The following is a 17,112-nucleotide window of genomic DNA, read 5'->3' as shown; positions in this document are numbered from 1 at the left end:
TGACTTGAAGAAACTGGGTTGTTGGGGTTTTTTTTTTTTCAATCTTTTTTCATCTCTGCCTGAGATGAAACCTTCTGTGCTAATGATGTTAGCTGGTATGAGCACAATGCTGATGTGGGAGTCTGTCATGAGGAGGCATACAACAGCCCTTGCCCCCGGCCTCCCAGTCAAGAGGGATCTAAACATTCAGGAGTGACACCGTGGGCTGTCTCGTGTCAAAGCAGAGACCCTCGCTATCAGCGGGGGGCGGCGTGGCCGTGAATTGAGGCGGAGGGCTACACCGCGGCCCTTTGTTTGCGGCGGTGTCACTCACACACCAGAAAGAAGACACACTCCTTGCATCAATCAGAGCGGCGGAAAACCTGCTCGCAACGTGTTTGGGAGCTAGTAGAAGACGTACGGGAATCTCCCCCACCGCATTGACCCCCTAGATGGACTCAATTGCTGCACGGTAAACCAGAGAGGGACGTATAACCGATCCCAACAGGGACATAACTAACATTTAAATGGCCACAATGTTTGAAGGTGAGCAACTATAAACCTCTCCCCCAGGATGAATTTGCACAAAGAGGAAGAGGAGCCAAGCCCCTCCCTTCCTTCTCCTGCCCAGAAACACAGAGGAATCCGAGTCCACCACCTTCAGAGGCGATGTGGTCCACGTCCCACATCCCAAATCCTGAATTCCACTCCTTATTCCTGAAAATAGCAAAAAAAAAAAACCTTTGCGGATCGGGAGACGTTGGGGCTACGTTGTCTTGACGACGCCTCTGACTGGGTGCAGGGTGACAGTTATATCGCCACCTGTTGGCTTGGCGGGCTCCTCACATGGCCTCCCCTGTTGCTTGTTTGAGCGGAATCAGTCCCTCCAAGGTAAATTAGAAATATCTTCAGGTGTTTTTGTGGATTTTATTGATTTTCTTCATCTGCGTTAATGCAGCTGATCACAAGTCCAACTGGCTCCAACGCTGGGCAACCCCAACACTCCCAGTGTGGAGTCCCTCTCTCCGACAGTGGGAAGAAAATTAAACTGCCAGATTTGTTTTCGCCGGTTCTGTGGACACTCTCGGGGGGTTTCAAGGCTTTTAATTGAGCTCAGTGAACAGAAATTTGCAGGGCTTATTACCAACAACACGTTCTCTGAGCTGCAGTTAAAGATCAGGAGTACTGAAGTGATATTTTCCTTGAATTTGCACGTGTCTGCTGTAATTTCGGTCTGTTAAGGTTCGTTAAAACGAGCCGTTCGCGGTGGAAACCGGGGAACTTGGCTCAGATAATGATCTGTAATTGAAATTCAGCCTCACTTTGTTGAGCGTCTCGTTGGCTTCCCCGAGTTTGTGTGTAGGAGGATGATGATTCTCTAATAAACGCTGGTTCGTTCAGTCATGGGTAAAGGTAAATAAAGCCCACAGTTTGCTGTAGGAAAGATAATTTGCCTCACTGTGGAAAAAAAAAGGAGCAGCAACCCACCAAACTCAATTTATTATCGCCGCTGCCCACACTCTAATGTAACAAAAACTGGAGCGCCACCTTCTCGGTCTTCTCATTCCGCTTTTTGTCCTTTAAAGTTTCTTTTTCTCAGTGTCAACACAAGCGAAGGCTACATGGAAACGGCGGCCCTGTGTAAATATTTATGATGTAACATCTCCATGTGAATAGACTTTCCTCCCAATCCATCCATCATTACAGGCATATCGTGAAAGCCCACCTCCCGGCGGCGGCTCAGGGCCTTAGGAAGCTCAGACAGGAGCGGCGTGTCCCCCTCTCATTCAAAGTATTTGTTTTTCTTTTGACGGGGGGCAGCCCAGCTGTGAGGGCATTTCATGTGTCAGTCCCTTCGCTCTCATTCAGGGACGACTTCAAAGCCCGTTTTGGCTCTTTTGTCCTTCCTGACGTGGCTGCTGGACCCCAAAAATGCCCAAACAGAAAAATGTGATGTAGGTCAAATTACAGCGGTTGTGTTGCTGAAGAAAAAAGTGGAATTCTTCTGCTGGAAGCACACAAGCCCTGGATACACACTAACCTCCGCTTTTGTGCTTCCTGTCCTCTTCAAGCATCCAGGGAAGGTTGGAAAAGTGGGGAAAAAAAGGCCGCAGTTATAAGAGTCTGGCAGAAAATCAATGCATGAGTCTGTCATTTCTTTGTTGGCTCCCCCCCCCTTTTTTTTTTATTTTTTATGAAGCTCTTCTCGGGAACAATTTGTCAAATGGCTCACTCACTGAGTTACACATTCGATTTAACTGGAGACTTTATTAGGGTCCGTTTCCAAGCTATTCCGTCCCCCTGCGCCCGCTCTTTAACTCCTGCCGTTGTTTAAAAACGGGAACATTCCGTCAGAAGAATGCGGACTGGAGGTTTCCTGCAAAGAATGTCGCTGAAGATTTATGAGGTTGTGTGTTTGCAGAGGTAGGTAAGTCCGCCGCCTTACCTAAGCGGATTACAAGGTTTTAGGCTTTTTTACTCGCACAACTTATCGGCAAAAAATAGGCGCCGCGGCCGTTAGCGAAATGTTAGCGCCCGGGCTCCTCTAATATCATCATTAGCCACGGAGGATTGTTGAAATGTGATTAATACGTCAGCGTTTCGACAGACTCTGCCTGAAAAGGTAATATCGACTATTACAATGGTTGGAGAGCTCAACACCACCATCCAGGTTTATCCATTTATCTGCGATGATTAGACTCCTTTGTGTTGCCTAGCATTGTAGCATCCATCTAAATAACAAAAGCCGACGCTCCCGTACGCCACCGCGCTGCCGTTAATATTCGGCCCTGCGCCGACGTGCACGTGGGAGGGAAGAAGGAGGCAGGACTTGAGTGTGAAGGGAGCAGAAGTCCGCCCGGCATTGTCAGGGTTATGAATCGATGTCCAGTCCTCCACTACGGGATATTATTTTCTTGGCCGAGGTATCTGATTACCTTCAAATAAAAATATTGCTCCTGCATTGTTCTGCTACAACAGGTTGAGTGCCGAATGATCCAATTCACCACCTAAGAGCTATTTCTTCCTTTGAGCGTGCACATTGTGCGGCTGGCCCTGGACGATACTCGCTGAATAAATGCCATTTTTCTGTCGTTTTCAAGTGCCTCTTTTCTCTCTGCGGATCCATTCAAGCTTTCAATACCTCCTACCCCCCCCTCTCTTTTTTCCACGAGCAGGAGGGTTTTACTTTACTCCTTTGTCATCCTAATTGATTGCATTAACCTTTTGAGTATTGAATTTCCTGTGCATCACGCCGAGCACAATGTGGAATATTATCATAATCCTTCCAAGTAATGGACACAGGGCAATCAACAATGCTTTAGGAAAAGTACATCTTTGAAAGATGGAGCGCCGCTTTATTTTCAGTCCAAAGCCCGAAGCCTGTCGAAACTTTGCCGGTAAAGAAAAGAAATGCATCTCCTATATTTAGAAAAGATTCAAATTCATCCCGCTGACAGTTAACGATCTGTAAAAGGCAGTTTTAGACGTAATCCACTTAAATGCCGCGTGGCCTCGCAGCAGCCTTTCCTTCTGTGAGGCTGTCGGCTTCCTGTTGATCAGTGTTGGTTAATAATAAATATTTATCAGGAATGCGGGGGAAACTGTTTGTTTTAGAACGATATGGCAGAAAAGATGCTTATTTAAAATATTTGCAAACCGTCATCCTGAAAACGTTCCGTGACGACAGATCCCAGCCGTGTTGACCCGGTGGTGACAGCGGGAGAACACGGCGCCCTTTGAGGGAGGTGTTGGAGGAAGGCCTTAAAGAGAGCTTAAAGGTCCAGGAAGGCAGCTTGGATCCGACGGGCTTCCGTGGTTCTGTCTTCCAGACTGGAACCGAAGGATGCGTTTGTGTGATTGGGTCTCAACATCCTGTTAGTTGAAGATTTTAAATGGTTGACACAGGTGCTTGTTGGGGGGTGGGGGTGGGGGGGGTTGTTTGAGAAGGTGACAGAAATGAGCTGGTTATTCCAGTTGTTTGAGTTCAGCAACAAAACCGTTCAAATACTGCACATATTGTTCTTGTGGCGGCTCATGGGCTCAAAGGTTGTTGGGTTGAAACCTCTGGGAACCAGGTAGCCGAGTTAGGTTATTTCACCCCGCCATGGGACCCTGAACTACTCACAAACATTAATTCAGGCTAAAAAAAGTATCAGGGAATGTTTGTTTACTTTTCTAAAAATAAATTCCAATCACACTTGTAGGTCCAGGAGGTTTTGTCGGTTAGAGGTCAAAGGTCAAAGCCCTGGCCCTGCCTCTGGCTGCAGTTTCCCAGGTGTTAACGCTGACCTCACATAACGTCTTTCCCATCAGACAGTAACATGTTTTCATGATCATAGTGCAAACAGTTTTATTGATCCTTTAATTGATTATTTGGTTATTTGGTTATTATTATCTGGTTTAGTTTGACTTGGAAATCGCATTTGATCTGCAATTCAAAAGAACTTCTTTAACATCTCTGTGAGAACGAACAGCTTCCAAAAGAAAATAGGATTTACTTTTCTCGGGAATATTAACGTATCCGTTTATCCTTGTTTGTCTCACTCACCCACAATCATAAGCAATAATGATTATAAGGGATTTATTGGGGGACGGGGATTGGGCAATGGTTTTTACGGTCTAATTGATCTGTTTTAAGTTTCCCATAACTAAACCTATTACAGACACAGAGTAAAACGAATTTCTCTAAAACAACAATGAATCCTATTGGTTCGAAGTGGCTCCTACTTTTATTCATAAATGCTACAGAATCATGTGTTTTAATTAGTTTATTTCCTGAGCTTTTGTCACAAAGATTCACTGAATACACAGCGACCAGCAGCGTGTCCACAATAACAAAGGAGCTAACGGCGCACAAACTTTTATATTTGGGTCGTTTCAGACGTGGGCTGGTTAATCTTGGGGGTATTTAAGTAAACGTCCCCATCCAAGGGTCCAGACTCCTGACACGGCCCTCGGCCCCGTCTCCACGGCGTCTGTCACAGCGTCCTGCTAACTAACAGACTCTTGAAAGCCGTTGTTGACCATTTAGAGGAAACTATTCCATAAAGCAGTGTAATAACACAGAGAACCTTCATTTAGACACCAGCATCAATTATGCAACACGTATCCTCATAACAGGCTTTGCTTTGTTATTCCTGCAGTGGAAACCGACCAGTGGCTCCAGTAGCAGTGGAGTGAGCCCAGTGTGATGGTGTTTATGCGGGAGAACGCTAAGCTACAGTATTAGTGACTCCTACTGACCCCGCCGTAGCATGCTGTGCATTAAAGTAATTGATCTTTGGTAAACCATTACCAAGTTTCCCTAGCAACGGCCAGTATCATCAGTGTTGACGCACGAAATGCGGCCCGTTTTATAGAAACTCCATTATATTTTTCGGCTGAAAGGGAAATAAAAATCAATGGAAACAAGCTCTTCTGCATGGACAGATGCTAGCTTTGATCAATACCTTTTTCACATGGATGGTGACTTTGAGTTCGATGGGGGATTTGTTATGCGAGATTAGCCGTCGTTGCTAATGCCACAGAACATTCTGACTGTCAGAGGCAGGTGGGGGGGGTTGGTATCGTTCACCACTTTCACCTGAGTTCTATTGATCACAACAGAGTCCTGTGATTGAGTGCGAACGTGGGTCAAAATATAGGTCAAGGTCAGCCGGCGGCACAGAGTCGGGTCCTGTCCATCTTTTGTATCCCATCAAAGCATTACTGGTATTCCACTGGGAAGCTGTGCCCCCACCATATGGAAGATAAGGACCCTCAGTTCAATTATACAATCCCACTGAGCTCGGGCATATTGACATATCCGCATACTCTAAAAATGTCACGGATAATGATCAACCTGTTCCGCAGAAAATGCTTACGTACAGTAGAAGCAAAGATCTGGTGTGTTACGACGTATGTGTGCTGCCTCTGTCAGGTCACGGTTTACCTTCCAGAAACAGACGCGCGCGGGCTGTCGCCGATGATGACCGTGAGCTAGCATTAGCGTTAGCTCTGCCAGGCCGAATGGACTTCCCCCTCACCTGCCAGAGGTCTCGACTGTGCACATCTTCCCTCCCGTCGACTTTTTGAGTTATATATAATGTTACTGTAGATTTTGTTCTCTATCTGGAGGACTCACTGTATTTTTTTGCTGGTCAGTTCATCTCTTTTTTGGATTTTTGAATAGATTTTTATTGGGTGTTGGGTGGGGATGTTGAAAAAAACAAAAAAGGCCATTATAGTTCTGTGCCATTGCTTTGCTTCTGCTTTGTAGCTTCTTTTTGTGCCTTTACGTCTGAATTTCCCCTCCGGTCTGCAGCAGCAGATACAGGAACTTAATTGATCTAATCTGGTTAGTGCTTGCTATTTTCAACAGTTCCATTAAAAAAGAAAAAAAAAGCCCTCCCGACCTCCCCCCACTGTGTCTGGCTCCCTTCACCTCCCACACTCTTCTACCCCCCATCTGCCCTGACCTACATGGTAGTCACATGGCCCGGGCTCCCTGGCTTGGCATTTTATGGAAAATCTGCAGGAGATAAAGCCACAGGGTTTTAAGTGTTATCCCTGCCTGTCCTTTGAGGAGAGCTGAACACTGAATGAAGTGTTATTGCATCAGTGCTGTTGGACACACACACACAGGCAGCAAAGAGGATCTCTTCCTCCCCTCTCGCCTCCGTCGCTCCTCTCTCCCTCCTCTGTTTGATTGGATTTAGGAGAGTGTCACCACTGTGACTTTGGGGGATTTCTCTTTTCCTGTCGCTGTCTTATGCATGCCGGCTTGGGTTATTTACTTAACTTGTCCAGAAAATGGACTGTGATCTGTGGCTAATGCTAGCGAGAGACAAGTGCCTTGTGCTGGTCCAGATATGCCAGGCGGGCCCTTCGAAGCCCGCCCTGCCTCGCCGGTGCTGAAGGCTTAGCGTTGCACTGTGACCGAGTCCCCTTCACACTGTTGTCTGCCTGTAAATTTTCTGCTGCCCTTGCTATTCAGCCAATTACAGCAAAAGAGCTTTAGCGATTTTTTTCTCTCCCTCCCCTCCCACCTCTTCCCCATAGTTTATATTTATTTATTAATTTTATAAGGGAATGACAAGCAGTGCTGAAGGTTAAGAAAATGCTGAATTTCATAGAGCACATAATGTCAATTTTTTTCCACGGTGGGGCTGATCAATACCAGCCAGGCCCATCTTGTGCTGCACAAACACAAAGGCTGCAGACTAATAAAACTTCCTTGCCTGTTGCTTTTGAATTTATTGTCTTTCTTAATGCTATTAGCACTTAAAGGCAGAAAAAGGCCATAATGCAGTGCTTCATAGCAATCACGTGATGTTTTGCAACCCAGTATTTTTGTTGTGGAACCAGTAAAAATGCTGAAACAACCGTTTTCCTTTTGTGAGCATCATTTAAGTGTATCTTAAGTTTGCAGATGACTCGACGTGCTCCTTCGGTACATTTGGCAGAGCGCACGGTGTTAAAAGGAGGAAACATCTTTGCAAATTGCAGAAGGTAAAGTGGTCACGACAGCGTTGCGGTGATGGGTTAGTTGGACACGTGACAGAGAAGAATAAAACCAAAAAAGTTTCATTGTTCCATCTCTCATAAAAAAAAAAACGAACCAAAAGTTACACAAGTGATAATTGTGCAGAAGAGAATTATGACACCACAGACTGCTGCGTTCCAGAAAAACAAGAGCAGAAGAGCCGAGGTCTCTTCCCGCCAGTGTAGAATCAGCCACGCCCAGCAGTGGGAGCGGAAAGAAAAACTGCTTAATGGGGCAAAATAAAGACAAAAACACTCGGAGGGAAAGTCAGAATTAGAAGCCTGAAAGATTTATGCCTCCATTTTATTTATAATTTGTTTTCTTTTCCTTATTGGAATGGAGTTGCATCTGAATATTTGATGAACTCAGCCCAGAGGTAAAAATAAGACGTCAGCACGTGAATAAGAAGTAAAGTGAAGCAAGCGAGAATTGTGCTTAGCTAACTCCGCGCCTTAGAACAGACTCATATCCCCCCTTGCTTTAAAAGCCACTTGTTAATTGAGTGTGGGGGGAATTTTACTATCTGCAGGTTGTCTTGAGCCCTTGCGAGGCTAGCTGCGCCTCTCCGTATGCACGGCGCCGTGTGCCGGGTACTCTCGGCGCACAGAGCACCATCTGCATTTCGCTGTTAACGCGCCTTCACATCCGAGGGAGGATTATGAGAAAATCCCCTGTTATTTTTTTTTCAAGCAGTTGACAAATATCAGATTTGTCTCTAAAAAATTAGCTCCATCTCCGTCTCCCACCATATGACGCACACAAAAAAGATTAGCTTTAATACCCGGCCAGCTTGGGCGTGGAAGAAGCAGATTAAAGTTTCAGTTCGGTCATATTTGCGCAGCCACTCTGAGGAAGAGACGGCCCGCCATCCGCGGCAGACGGACCCCTTTATAGACACTTCTTCACCCCCAAGCCTTTACCGTCCAGAAACAAGATGTCTGCCTTGAAACAATTAGACATCATAGTTAAATAATTCATCATTTCCCAGTCAGCCTTTCTCTCCTACGTGTCCTTTAAGCAGAAAGAGTGAGCTGCCACAGTGAATAACAGCAGCAGGTGCCTTTTCAGATGGAGCTTTGTAGTCCACAGAGGCTGCTGAGCTCTTATTTTAACACCCCCCCCACCCCCACCCCCCCATTTGGAGGAGAAGGAGGGGGGCTTGCTGGGAATCGGACCTGGGGGCTGACCCGGGACCCCAGAGCTGTCCTATTAGCAGCTGCCGAATGCGAGCAGTCGAGCGCGGGCGTAGGTGCGGTGATTCGGAGGCCCATCGATCCCAAACGTTTGTGGAAGCGCCATTTGACGTGTAATAACTTCACTTGCCAAAAACAAACCCCTCTGACCCTGGAGGAGGTCATCGGCGTCAGCGGCGCCAGATTGCAGGACTGGACATGCATGATTATTACCCATCAGTATTCATCAGAGGGATTTAAACATATGAGTTAAGATGCTCCTTAAGCCTCTGCTAAGTCAGTATGTTCTTCCCGACCATTTCATTATCAAAGGCGTAATCATGTCATCTGCCGAGGACGGAGCCCGCGGCCTGCGGCCCTACCTGTTGTCCTCCGTGTTCGCTGCGCCGTTCCCAACCAAGACCACTGCCCCACCCAGAGGTTGCTTTATGAACACAGGAGCCCCATAAATGAAATTAAGGTGTCAATTAGTCAATTACAGCATAATAACTCTGAGGGCAGACATTTAGAGGCAGAGAGAACCTCGGCTAAGTTCATTTCCTCCGGCCCAGGAGCCTAGCGCTTGGCACACGTCACTCCCCGCCCAGACTCGCTGAATAAAGGCCCCAGTGCTCTCCCTAATGTTATTTTCCCCTGGATATCTTTTTTGATCAACAATTTCCTTTCATGGGTTTGTTTTTCAGAAGCAGGGTATGCACTTTTTCTCTCCCCAATTTGGCTAGGGAGAATTTTATAATTTAGTAATTAAAATCTTTGTTAGGCTTTAGAAATTGCGGCTAATTGAATTTAATGGGAAGATGAATTTCAATTTTATTTGATTAGCGGGACCCCTGGCATAGGTATTTATGGAAAAAACTCTACAAAAATATGCTGTGTGGGCTAAGATGGCATAATAGAATTACAGATAATCGGATTTCACTGTCATGAATTTCACTCTAATTTCACTCTAATTTTCCATTAGATAGCTGGTTTACAAATATTTGCTCATCTGCACTGGGAAAGGCTATCTGTCTAAAATGATTACCGAGCAAGCCTTCACAAATATGTCCCTTTCGCCCCCCCCTCCCTTTTTAAAAACCAGATTGCGAGGGATCAAAATTAGGAAGATTGCATTATGGATGTCTGCATCCGGGAGAGCAATGGAGAAGATATGATGATTAGGGCTGGGGGATGAAAGCAGTGTCAAGAAAAATGTATGACTCAAAAACGTGGGCCCGTTCTATCTCCCAAATCTCGGCTCTCAGCGCGGCGCCGCCAGCGAACATGATATATGGCGCGTTTCACGTAATTTGGGACGGTAAACACGGACGGGGGAGAGACGTGTTGACTTACGCAGACCTCATGCACGCTCTGACCATGACTGTGTACCTTTAGTGTGTAGCTGTACATACAGCAATTAGGAAAATCAAACGCGAATCAGCGGCGGATGGCGATCATCGGCGTGGCCGCCATCGCCGCCCGGCCCGCGCTCGCCTGTCGGTTTAATATTCAGGCCCTTCTCTGCTTAAAAATAAATATATAATGCAATATAAACAAACGTGAGAGGGAATAATGTCTCGCATCGCAGGCAGCCTGGAATAACACGGCGGCGGACCCCCGTCGAAATCCCACTTCAGCAGCCGCTGCTTCGGAATTAAGCTTTTACACGTTCAATTTCCTGCCAATTTGACGACAGCGCCGCGGCGAAGATCCAGGCTCGACTTGGCTCCACTGTGCACCGGAATACGCAGACTGCGTTAATTTGTTGTGTCAAAACTCGCAGGTGCAGAAGAGGGGGGCCCCACGCTGCTCCACCCGCCCACCCACCACCTGTACGCCCTCGTACCGGCGCCCGCCCTTTCGCCTGGCGCTTGTTTACTCGCCACTGACGGCGACAGGGGATGGAAAACGCACTCTGACTCTCGGCAAAGGTCAGATTTCTCACTCGGCATGTCTCAAGGCTTTGGGCACAAAAGCCGGAGAATTCACATCTATCAAACGGGCGCTCGCTTTTGTCCCCCGGAAAAGGAGGACCCGGAGTGGGCCCTTCAGCAGACCAGCCCCTCCTGGGGTGCACTGTCAGGGGCAGCCAAACGTCTGTCCCAGCGGCCCTTTGAATGCTGTCCCCCTGCCACGTCACATGCACGGCTGCGCGCGCAAACGCTCACATGCGCGCACACACTCCACCTTGCCCTCGACATTCTCCCGCATGGCGGCGTACAATACCCCCGGACCACATCAAACGGAAAGCCCCGCAGCTCCTTTTGAAAAGTAATGGTTTCGCCCCCAAAGATGGCAGCTCCAAGGTCGCAGCGCTGGGGGCGCCTGGGCAATGGACCTTCCCTCCCGTGGATGAATGGCAGATCGAAAACATCCCCAACATCAAGTGTAGCCGCGTCCCTGGAAAACACGGCTTGAGATTGTTGGAATCAGGGGGGAAAAACGGGGGTAAAAGTGAATAAACTCATTGGAAATGCTTCCAGGGAAAGTCTTTATCCTACTGACAGTCTGCACGTGGTGAGTGCGTTGGTAGGGGACCAGGACATCATCCTGGACAAAGAAAGACTCGTCCAGGCATCAACCTGTGGGACGTTCAGGCTGCGTTTGGGAGCGTGTAAAGATGAAAAACTTTAAAAGCACCAGTTTTTTCTCCGCCTTTGGACAACATTCTGTTCTCTTTGAGTCGACAGCAGATTTGTAAAAGCACACAATAGACTTTACATTAGCACGGACGCCATAAACGGGAGACTCCGCTGCTGGTTTGAATAAGCCCCGCCCCCTCCTCCATTATCTCAAGCTGTGCTCGAACCAAACTGTAAATTCTGTTTAAATATCATTTCCCAAAGACTTTGTCTGTTGGTTTTATGGTTTTAGATTAAAGTCATTATTTCTTATGGGTGGAATCATTTATTTGACACCACCTCTCTGAGTGTGCGCTGCTGAGGCCGTATTTACCTTATCCTGCCAGATCAGTGCTGCTTTCTCAGGACATTTTCCCTCATGTGGGTCAGGGAGGCGGAGACACTGCCTTGTTTTCTAAACTCCCGTCATTACAGGAAGGACTCATTGTAATTTTAAAATCAACCAAAACCTGTTTCATGTACATACTTTGGACTCTGCTAGCAGCAGTAAAGGAACTGAAGGCAGACCTATGCATTATTGAATTATGGTTCACAGCCATAAACTCGTTCACTTCCTCTTTTCTATAGCAGTAAATGTTAGTTATTGCCTGAATAAAATGGAAATATTCTCGCGATAAAATGTTTTTGGGTTGTTTTTTTTTCCGTTAAACTCTGGCCTTCTTGGCTCGCCCGGTCGGGTCTGCAGTGAATAGGCCTGGCGCTCCGTCCGTCCGTCCGTCCGTCCGTCTGCAGGCATTTTGCATGGTGCTGCAGAAGAAACTGCCAGGCAAATAAGGGGTTTGTCTTATAAAGTATTCATTGTCACCTGGTAACAGCCGCCGTTTATCATTTCCCCTGAAATTACAATGAAAACTGATAGGTCATCGCGAGGAGAGAGGCAGAGGGAGCCGAGGACGTGGCAGCGAGGAAGAGCAAGAGAAAGTTGTCAAGAATAAACGAGAGAGGGCCAGGATTTTTATAAAAATGAGGCGATAAACTGGTAATAAAGGAGAGCATCCTTTTCTTTGATCCTGCAGTCCAGACAAAACACCCAAGAATTTTATTTCAAATAAACTTGTAATCTTTTCCACCTCAAACCCCCCCTTTTTTTTTTGAAGCGCCGTCCTCCCCTCATTTGCATAAAGCAGTGGAAGCTCCGCCCCCTGAGAGTTGAAAGGCTAGAAGACCACAAAGATGGAAAAGGCCAGCCCACCGAGGGAGGGAGGGAAAAAAACTGCTCCGGGTTCCTCTGCCATAATTTCCTATCAGCCTATTCAGACAACATCACCAACAGCTTGGTCTGCGCGAGTGTGTGTGAGGGTGTGTGTGTGTGAGAGAGAGAGAGCAGAGGCAGCGCAGCAGAGGCGGGGACAGAGAGAGAGAGGGAGAGCGAGAGAGCAGGGAAGGGGGAGGCTCCATATTCTTTCACCTACCCCCCGTCAAACCACAGGAAGGAGGGGCCAGACCCTGAGCTGCCAATCAAATCCACTCGTGGCAACCGGCATTATCTCAGCAACAAACTATTGACAGATTGCATGTCAAGGAGTTTAGTACATGATTGAAGGAAGGCTTTTTTTTTCTACCTAGTCACTTTTCCTCTCCGTTTGCCCCTCCACCATCCAACATTCGAATGACTTTCTGACAGAGTTGAGTAATATTATGAAAGTTACATGTCTGAGAGGATTTAACTTCGACTTCCCTGAATATGGTGAGTACTCTTCTTCTTTCCTTTCATAGGCGTTATTAGCTGACAGTTAAAGGTGCGCCTTTTTTTCACCGATTCCACTGAGAGGGGGAAGTTGTTCATGATTAAACTATGTGCCAGTGTGTTGCGACACCCTTATTTATAGCGCTCTGACAGTGCCCAAAGGTGAATGCAATATCAAATATGATTGCCCCGTCTGCTGCTCGGCACCGTAGGCGCCGCTCTCACACACAGGACGGAAAGTTCACAAAGCCGACTTGGTTGTGTCCTGACGCCGGGCAGAGCGCTGCCTGCTGTTTAAATTGAATATTTTCTGGGTAAAAGAGCGTTTCCTGTGTCAGGAGCGCAGGTAGCGAGAGGCACAGGCAGAGCCATTACAGCACGCTGTACGGCCTGAGGGGCTGTTGCCAAGGGGACAAAGCAAACAAACTGCTGGGTTGCTCATATTGTCGCACATATAAAGGCAAAAGGAACGGCGCTCGCACCTTTCCAGGTGTTTCTGATTAGTGCAAACACTACGTTCAAATGTAAACTCTCAGGCGAGGCAGCCCGTCACACACTCACACACACACACACACACTCACACACACACGCGCTTGGAGAAAAGTTGCAGGAAAAACCCACTTCAGAAATCAGCAGTGAGGTCGTTCCTTTTTTAAATTATGCACAAACGAAGACGTAGGGCACGTGTGGCCGTCAGTGTCAGGTTAGCTGCAGCCGCCCGGCGGAGCGAACTTGTCCCGCTGGAGCTGCAGCGTGTACTTACGGGGATTACACTCTCCTCGCCACTTTACTCCAACGAGGAGTTTAAAAATAACACCTATTTGTCGTCCACAGTTAGTTCTCGTTGCTCTCCGTGTGCTGTTTGCATGCGTGTTTTCTATTTGCGGTCTTAAGTAGTATCATATTTTTAATCACACCCACATATTCACACACACACACACACACACACGCACACACACTCTCACGTTTGCATTAATAGTCCTACTGTATTTGACTCTTGGCACCGTATATAAAAATTCACATTTTGGTGTTTTTTATTTTGAGGAATTTGATTTTTGAGGTGCTTTGTTTTAAAACCAGACAGTAAATAAATCAGTATTGATGTCAGGCTGATGTTTCCGAGCAGGCTGTCTGTTCAAAAAAATAGGATCTACCCTTTTAAATGATCGGTGTAACACTCTGAGAAAATGCGAACCTGCGTTTGCCCTTTTTCTTTTCTTTTTTAAATAGCTTTCGAAACAAAATCCAGCAATTCAAACTTGACTCCAGCAGTTTTTCGCCGCAGGCTGTTGTTAATTTGCCAGCCTTCTTCTTCTTCTCTGTCTCTCTCTCTGTGTCTCTCTGTCTCTCTCTCTGTAAAGTCTGCCTGCTTCTCCTTGCCATCTAATTTGGCCATTCAACTCTTTTATCGGGACATTTTGTGAAGTCAGCGTTGAAAAATAAAATTTTAATAAAGAATAACGATAATAACAATTTTAAAAAGAGGAATAAATAGCCAACTGCGGCTGTGCTGACTGGTTATCGGAGGCATCCTGCATTAGTGTCTAAAATAACAACAAACAGGGACAACTATTATCGTGACACACCCTAATTTGAAACTTTTCGTCAGCTTGGAAAATGTTTTTCGCCTCTCTTATGAGTCATAATGTTGATTGCCTTCTCCCTCGCTGACTGCTCTCATTAACCCTTCGTGGCCCTCTCCATCTTTAACGGCCTTCCACAAAAAAAGGGAAAAAAAAATAATGGAACGAGGCAGCGAAACAAGCCCGGTTCTGAAGGCCCTCAATAACCTTTTATCACAATTTGGCAATAACCTGAATCAATTTGATGTCTTAAGCAATAAAATATGCTGTTGCCTTCCTTTTCCTGCGGCTCCTCGGATGACAGTAAATTTACATTTTTTAATTAAACTAGCCAGAATTTTTATTAGGGGGCCGGGCTATGCTAATGGGAATGTTGTGTACAGCAGATTAACAGAGTTTGGAAATAAATTTAACAGGGAGACGATGCGGGGGGGGGGGGGGGGGGGGGGGGGGGAGTCATTGTCTTTAACCTCTTTCAGTTGGATTTCTCCTGGGGGATTCTTATATTCTTAGGAGCCCTGTGAAGGAAGAGTGCTTCACGGCAACAAGGTGATTAGTATCGCCTTGTCAACCAGAGAAAAACATATTATAAACACTTATTTAAAGACTGATTACCAGCCAAAATGTGGGTTTTTTGTCAGCGCTTGCTTGTGCAGTCGAATATCCACAGATGCAATTAAATGCCCTCTGTTTTTGGTTTAATTAAAGTTTAGAACAGGAAAAAAAAAGGATTATTTCATATTTTTCAAAATTACTTCCAAATCTTTTATTTCAAAAAATATTTCTCATTATTTCACAAAAAAAACCCTGATTTTCCCTTTAAAAAAATTGAAAAATTTTGACTTTACATCTGCACCGGAAATGTTAAATAAGTGTCAAAAACAGGAGCTAGCAGCAGCGTGTGTGTGTGTGTGTGTGTGTGTGTGTGTGTGTGCACGTGTGTGCATGTGTGTGGTTTTTACTGTCCGCTCTCAGCCTGTGATTGATGTTACGTGGGGCTGCGTGTGTGTTATGCCTGTTTTTTTCAGCATGGAAGGGGTGGAGAAGAGGGGGGGGGGCAGAGCAGACAAGAGGAGGTGTGTGGGTGTGTGTGTGTGTGTGTGTGTGTGTGTTAGGAACAGGGGGACAGCTGAGTCTTGATTGAGCATGTGCCCAGTCATCAGACACAAGCCACCCAACACCATAATTACCTTAACCCCCCCTCAAATCGCACCAACTGCCTTTAAAAAAAAAAAACAGCAGAAAGAGCAAACGGCGAGCGAACCATCAGATAAACTCCAGACGACTGCCAGGCGTGTCGCCCGGCAGTTGCCAGAGTGTTTAGGGCTAGTTGATGCGGCCCAGGAGGGCGGGGGCGGCGGGGTGTGGGGGGCATCACCTCTGCCCGTCCTCAGTCCTGGGCCCTCAGCGGTCGGCACCTAATTAAAACCTCAATGCTCCCCATCACCGATCTGGAGTAATGGCCTCATTAATACGCACGGAAAATCCAGAATGATAAACAGGTTCTGCCTCAGATCTTCGTTTATGATCTGAAATATGACAGGATGAGACTTTAGCCCCTCTATCGCACAGGAGGGGCCTATAACACACATTTGTAAAACAAAAAGCATCACAAATATATGACGACACACAGCAACCTCACTGTGTGCAGGAAGCTTCTGGCAACGTCCCCCCTCCCCCCACAACCCCATTTCCTAATCTCACACATGAAATTATAATTTCATGCAAAGTAAGGGAGAAGAATAATCTCCAGTTGTTGATATGCTGCGTAAGAGGGGAAAAGGGGAAAATGAAGTGGTAATTAGCGGAGTGGAAGACTTTGGCGGGTCTGTCTGAAAGGCCGGGCTCCACCGGCCATGAATGAATTTGCATGCTCTGCTTATCGAAGCACACTTATTAGGCCAGCTGAAAGAGAGATTAAGCCACCACAAAATGTGGTGACTAATCCTTTTAAACGTGGCGGGGGGGTCTTTAAGGTGCGAACCAGTCCGGGGGTTCGGTGGGCCTGAAACGTGGCGGGCCGCAAGTCTCCGCCTTTGAAAAGGGAGGCGGCGAGCGCGGGGTTAACTAATGACGAGGGCAGTGATTGACACAGGTAATAAACAGATAGTGTATCTGCTGACCCTCTTATCTCTGACAAATACAGCCGTTCGGGTCAGCCTGGGTTACAATAATGCAGCACTCCTGGGCCTACACGTCGGCTGGCTTCTTCTTTGGGCTCTTTATGGAAATGTTGTAGTTATTTATGTTTTTGACTGCAAACAGGAAGGCCCTGATGTTTAAACACTGTCCTCCTCTTTTCTGTGGCACACACACACACAGACACACACACACACACGGACTGGTCCAAACTGGACCCTTTTTTTTCATGCAACATTCTGTTCACCGGCAATAATGGCTGTCTGTACATGATAAATCTGAAGCCCAGCTGTTCACTTCTATCACCGATGGAGACAGAAAGAGACGGAGAGACAGAGGAGAGAGGGGGGGGCTGGGGGTGGGGGGGCAGGAGTTTGCAGTTTGC

At 46.7% G+C, this 17,112-nt stretch overlaps 1 protein-coding gene across 3 annotated transcripts in view; it reads left to right on the top strand.

Annotated features, from left to right (window-relative positions):
- Positions 1-17,112, top strand: part of casz1 (castor zinc finger 1) — a 113,270-nt gene that overhangs the window by 36,602 nt on the left and 59,556 nt on the right. The window contains exon 1 of one of the 3 annotated variants that reach the window (XM_029833979.1): positions 12,543-13,005. The exons of the other annotated variants lie outside the window; for them this stretch is intronic. Within the exon in view, the coding sequence (XP_029689839.1) occupies positions 12,957-13,005 (49 nt within the window). The 5' untranslated portion in view covers positions 12,543-12,956. Of the gene's footprint in view, positions 1-12,542; positions 13,006-17,112 lie in introns of those variants that run through there. 3 annotated transcript variants of the gene reach the window in all.

Source organism: Takifugu rubripes, chromosome 3 (assembly GCF_901000725.2).
Source record: "Takifugu rubripes chromosome 3, fTakRub1.2, whole genome shotgun sequence".
NCBI classification, from domain to species: Eukaryota; Metazoa; Chordata; class Actinopteri; order Tetraodontiformes; family Tetraodontidae; genus Takifugu; species Takifugu rubripes.
This window is presented reverse-complemented; position numbering and strand designations above follow the sequence as displayed.